Genomic DNA, 5,394 nt, shown 5'->3' with positions numbered 1-5,394 from the left:
GCTGCAGACAGTGAAGTAGGCTGTCAAAGTATACAATGGGGTATAGATCAGCTAAGATGGCAGATGGAGTTTAATTTGAACAAGTCTGAGGTTGAGAGATTGAATGTATGGGGAAATATACTGTTAATGGCCAGATTCTTATCATCATTGATGTCCATAGCTCCCTGAAAGTAGCAAAAAATAAAAAGGGGTATGGTATCCTTGCTTTTATCAAGGCATTGAATCCAAGAATCAGCAGAGCATGATGCAGCTTTACAGGACTTTGGTTGTACCGCATTTGGAGAATTGTGTGCAGATCTGGTTGCTCCGTTTCAGGAAGGGTGTGGAGGCTTTGGAGAGGGTGCACAGGTGGTTTACCAGAATGCTGCCTGGATAGAATGCACCAGCTACAATAAGAGGATGGACATATCCAGACTGTTTTCTCTGGAACACCAGAGGTTGAGGGGAGGCCTGTTAGATGTATCTGGAATTATTAGAGACAAAGACAGAGTAGACAGTCAGAACCTCTTTCTTTCTTTCCTCCCCCCCCCACCCCTCAAGATAGAAGTCCACGTCTAGAGGCGATAGCTTTAAGGCGAGAAGGGCAAAGTTCTGGAGGTGTCTGGAAGGCGCTGCCAGACATGATGATGGAGGCAGGTGTGATAGAGGCATTTAAATAGGCACATGGATATGCAGAGAATGTTCCCATTCGGCACACACATCAGGGGCTAATGGGCCCGTCCCTGTGCTTTACTTTTCTATGTGTTGGCAACATTTTCTTCTTTTGATGCAAGTTTGCAGGATGGGTGTACCATTTTTCATCACTAGTTTGAAAACGGTACACGTGGAAATATTCAGGTACGAGACGATTTACAGTTCACACCAAATGACCAGTGCCATTACAATGGCGTTTCATTATCAATTCCAATGGAAATTGAGTCTTTCTGGTAAAGCTGTGTCTTTTAACTCAAGTCTGAAAAACACCGATAACACTCATTACCATAAATGGACAAACTGTAGATTGTGAAGTTTAATTTCGACCAGGGCACAAAAGCTGGTTTCTGACTATAACACAGACACATACACACTGCCATAAACAAAAGCATCCAAATGGATTTGGTTATGCAATACTTTAGCCAATTTACTCCAACGATTAGTGCAATTCTTTTGCGATACTCGACTAGAAGAAAGGATTCATAATTCTGCAGATACTGCCCCTCATTTTCCACACCATCCCACAATAAATCAGACCTCCAATTATTCAAGCTCAATGCCTTCTGAAAACATTAAAGGATACTTCATTGTACTGTAGACCGTATACCTTTAAAAAAGTTTGTGTACATTAAACAAACTTAACACTAGCAAACTGCAGACAAAAGTTTGAGAATCTCCATACTGTTTTGCTGCTCTGTTCCATATGATGGCAACATCCAGATATATTATAAAAATGGAGATATAAAATTGGAAAACATTGTGCGTGAGAAATTTATATCTTCTAGGATGTTAGCAGCTGTTCCAATGAGTTTCTTGCAGTCTATCGGACGGCAAGAAGGCACGCTAATCCAGCTATACCAAAGCCAGCAACCGTTATCAGCATGTTTCGTACTGTTGACTCTTGCCAATGGTCATCGCTTCCAAAGAACCGGAGAAATCCTTCCTATCAAGACAATAGAGAAATGGTTTAAGAAATCATTCATTTTTCAAAAGGGTTAATTAATGTTCAGGGGCAACTTCCAAGGATTCAAAAGATAAGTTTGCTGGTGCATAAAATGGTAATTCCCTTGTGTAGATGCCCCAAGACAGGATGCTGTCCTTCCAATGAAAGATAATAAAGACCAATTATAAATATTAATCCTAGTACATCCTGACCCATCTGGTATAATTAAACCTCTAGGTGCAGGATCGACTGCAACCAATTAAAATTCTTCAAATTTTAGCATCAGTTAAATCAATTCCATGCCCGTCTCAATCATAAGAAGGAAGGAGCTGCAGATGCTGGTTTATACTGAAGATAGACACAAAACACTGGAGTAACTCAGCGGCTCAGGAAGCATGTCTGGAGAAAAGGAATCGGTGTCTATCTTCAATCATTAAAAATATTCAATTCCAATTGAATAAAATATCGGTGGCAGATTGCAGAACTACAGGGTCCATTCACAGCAGAAATAATTCTTTCACTGAATATTTCAACCACATTTAGTTAAAAAAAAATATATATATTGCTCAACTCTATTTTCAATTCCTGATCTTAAAAAAGTGGGAACAAAATCTCAGTACAATGCTGTAGCCGGATCATTTGCATGCTCGGAGATCAGTTTCAAAGCTTATGCATATCACTGCTCAATGCAGAAATCAACTTCATTCAAAAAAAGGGGAAAGGCTGAGCAGCTGTGTTTGCTTCAAGAACCACACTCAATATCATGCATTGTGTATGAATAAGCCCACCTGGTGCATTGATGCATCATCTGCCAGATGCCTATGTAAATTTGCCCAGCCCTTATTTCTTCTGGCACTTTATTCATTAATACTTTCAAACTACTTATAGGCACCATGGTAAAAATAAATCTTGCTATATCAATTTAAATATGTTACTCTGATTCAGGTCTTTCAAAGGTGATCATTTAAACTCACATTAACAATGAATTTTGATCAATATTACGTAAACATTTTCCATTCTTTGTACTGAATGAGGTTCATAGTTACACTTAAATTGTTTTTAGTCCCAAAATCCCGATTAAATGTGTATCTAGTCCACAATTTGGCAATGTGCTTTACCACATTTTCCACACTACCCTGATGACCCCGACTGGAGAAAAATGCAAAACATTTCCTGGCGTTAACATTAACATTCTTCTTACACTGAACTTTTTATTCATGCCTAAACTCACAATAGCATTACAAAATAGGAGAAATACAGCATGAATTTGTCAGTGTTTATACCTCCATCTACATTACAAGCAGGTTAAATAAAGCCTACATTCATAAAGGGCAAGGCTATAAATATCAGGTAACAGGGGGGCAAACATTCAAAATAATTGCCCCAGCCTGGTTATTAATGCCTTAGTTATGACAGACTAGTGTCATAGTCATGCTTAATAGCCAGCAGGGACGAATGTTGAAATGCTGAGAGGGTGATGTGGCATTTCTGTACAAAGATCAGCGACAAGCAATGAGAACATTCTTTTAACTCGCCTTTCGGTGCATTTGTATCGACAAAGCTTCACTTACAAAGGGCCAGACTGCAGCCACCGAAGGCTCTGTGAGGGAGGACCACAGTACAAGGTCCTTCTGCTGTTGGGGGGGGGAATGAAGGGGGGGGGGGGGAAGAAGGAAGAGGGAGGACTGATTCCAGTGGAGACACCCATCAAGCAAGGGAAGAGGACCACCCCAGGGGGCCACACAAGTAGCAAAGATGCTGCACAAGAAAGATAGGGACGTGCTAACACTAGTGGGGATAACACTGGCAAGATAGAATATAGACACATACTAAGAATGTACTAATATAGACACATACTAAGAATGAACTAATATAGACACATACTAAGAAAGGATGGGAAGAGACAGAGTGGAGGAGGGAAAACAGCTAGGGTAGGGGGGAGGGGAGGAGAAAGAAAGGGAAAGAGACAACTGTAATGTGGAAGGAAAGGGGAACTGATGGGGTGAAAGAGGAGGAGAGCTGGGGTGTGGAAGGGAAGGAGAGAGCTGAGGCGGAATGGGGAGAGCGCAGATGGGGAGGAAGAAAGGAGAAAGAAAGGATGTGGAAGATAGGGGGGGGGGAGACAGCTGGGGGGGGACGAGAGGCAACAGGGGGGAAGGGGAGAAGGAGAAAGGAAGAAGAAAAGGTGGGGAGACAGCTGGGGTGTGTGTAAGGAAAGGGGAGGCAGCTGGGGTGGAAGGGGAGCAGCTGAGGGGGGAAGAGGAAAGAGGAGAGGAGGCAAAGTGTTTAAGAAGGAACTGTGTAGATGCTGGAGAATCGAAGATAGACAAAAGTGCTGGAGAAACTCAGCAGGTGCAGCAGCATCTATGGAGTGAAGGAAATAGGCAACGTTTCGGGTCGAAACGTTGCCTATTTCCTTCGCTCCATAGATGCTGCTGCACCCGCTGAGTTTCTCCAGCACTTTTGTCTACCAAGGGGATGAGGCCGCCTGGTTAGCAAGGGGTGTAGAAACATGGAATTGCTGATGCTGGTTAACAAAGGAAGACACAAAGCGCTGGAGTCACTCAGCGGGTCAGGCAGCATCTCTGGGGTGGGTGGGAAGGGAAGCCCCAGCCAGCCCCGCTCCCTCTCCCTCTCTCCCACTCACCCAGCCTCCGTTCTGCTCCATCCAGTCGCGCCGCTCCTTGCCCAGGTAGTTGGCCACACTCTCGGCCAGCATGTCCAGCGGGCCGGGCCCGGCCTCGGGCCACATGGCGACGCCCGAGTCGCGGAGATGGCGGCCCAGCACGCCGGCGAAGGCGAATATGCTCACCACCCGGCCCCAGTTCATCTTCTCGTCGGCCGACATCTCCTCCACCACCCGCCGCAGGAAGTCTGCCGCCGCCTGGGCCTGGGCCTCGGCCGCCTCTTGCTTGTCAGGCCCGGCTCCAGCTGTGGGCCCGCTCCTCGGCCTGGCGTAGACCTGCAGGCCGTTGTCCAGCCGGCTCTTCATGCTGCTGAAGGCGGCCTGGTGCTGCTCCACCATCTGGTCGGCCACCTTGCGCAGGGTGCAGGCCGTCTTGTCGGGCGGCCGCTGCTGCTGCTGCTGCTGCTGCTGTTGTTGCTGGCGACCCGTCGAGCCCGGGCCCAGGCAATGCTGCAGGTAGTCCTGGGCCAGTCCCAGCGTCTGTTCCCTCAGCGTGGCCTCCGGCATTGCCGCCCGTCCGTCCGTCCGTCCACCCCGACCCCGGTTACCCCGGCGACGGCCGCACGATGATCCTGATCCCGAGCCCGGCCGCGGTTGCCTCGGCGACGGCTGCTCGTTCGCTCGCTCGCGCTCCCCCCTTCACGTTGCTCGGCGACCCCCCTCGCGCCCTTGTGCCCGTTCTCGCGCAGCGACAGTTGCCCGGCGACGCCTCCCTTTCCCTCCGCCCGCAAACTGCCCGTCGCTCCCCGCGCCGTCCCTTTAACCCGCCACGCGCCGCCCCCTTTGTGACGACACCCGCGTCACCGTATTTAAAGGGACTGGCCGCTGACCCCGCAGTCCCACGTGGTACAGTGTTTAGTGTGACAGAGAAGCTTCCAGTTCCTTTGACCCAAGCAGTCGTTCCAGGTGCGACAGAGGTTTACCTGCATCTCCTCCAACCTCATCTATTGCGTCCGCTGCTCTAGATGCCAGCAGATCTATATCGGTGAGACCAAGCGGAGGTTGGGCGATCGTTTCGCCGAACACCTCCGCTCGGTCCGCTGACCTCCCGGTGGCTCAGCACTTCAACTCC

General features: G+C 47.9%; 1 protein-coding gene across 1 annotated transcript; it reads right to left on the bottom strand.

Moving 5' to 3' along the window:
- Positions 1–991: 991 nt before the first annotated feature.
- On the bottom strand, positions 992–5,071 carry bcl2l10 (BCL2 like 10). The gene is made up of 2 exons (XM_055661101.1): positions 4,284–5,071; positions 992–1,636 (listed from the first exon to the last, which is right to left on the bottom strand). Exons 1-2 carry the CDS (start codon positions 4,827–4,829, stop codon positions 1,514–1,516), a joined length of 669 nt encoding a protein of 222 aa, XP_055517076.1. The 5' UTR covers positions 4,830–5,071; the 3' UTR covers positions 992–1,513.
- Positions 5,072–5,394: the final 323 nt, after the last annotated feature.

The sequence above is a fragment of the Leucoraja erinacea genome, chromosome 33, assembly GCF_028641065.1.
Source record: "Leucoraja erinacea ecotype New England chromosome 33, Leri_hhj_1, whole genome shotgun sequence".
Taxonomy (NCBI): Eukaryota; Metazoa; Chordata; class Chondrichthyes; order Rajiformes; family Rajidae; genus Leucoraja; species Leucoraja erinaceus.
The sequence above is the reverse complement of the archived record's forward strand: the minus strand, read 5'-3'. Positions and strand labels throughout refer to the sequence as shown.

What these genes read in the sequence shown, in the direction of transcription:
- bcl2l10 (XM_055661101.1), bottom strand. Translation starts at nt 4,829, where the DNA reads ATGCCGGAGGCCACGCTGAGGGAACAGACGCTGGGACTGGCCCAGGAC. An exon ending in TGGAGCAGAACGGAGGCTGG is followed by an intron (nt 1,637 to 4,283) that starts GTGAGTGGGAGA and finishes TTGTCTTGATAG; the next exon opens with GAAGGATTTCTCCGGTTCTT.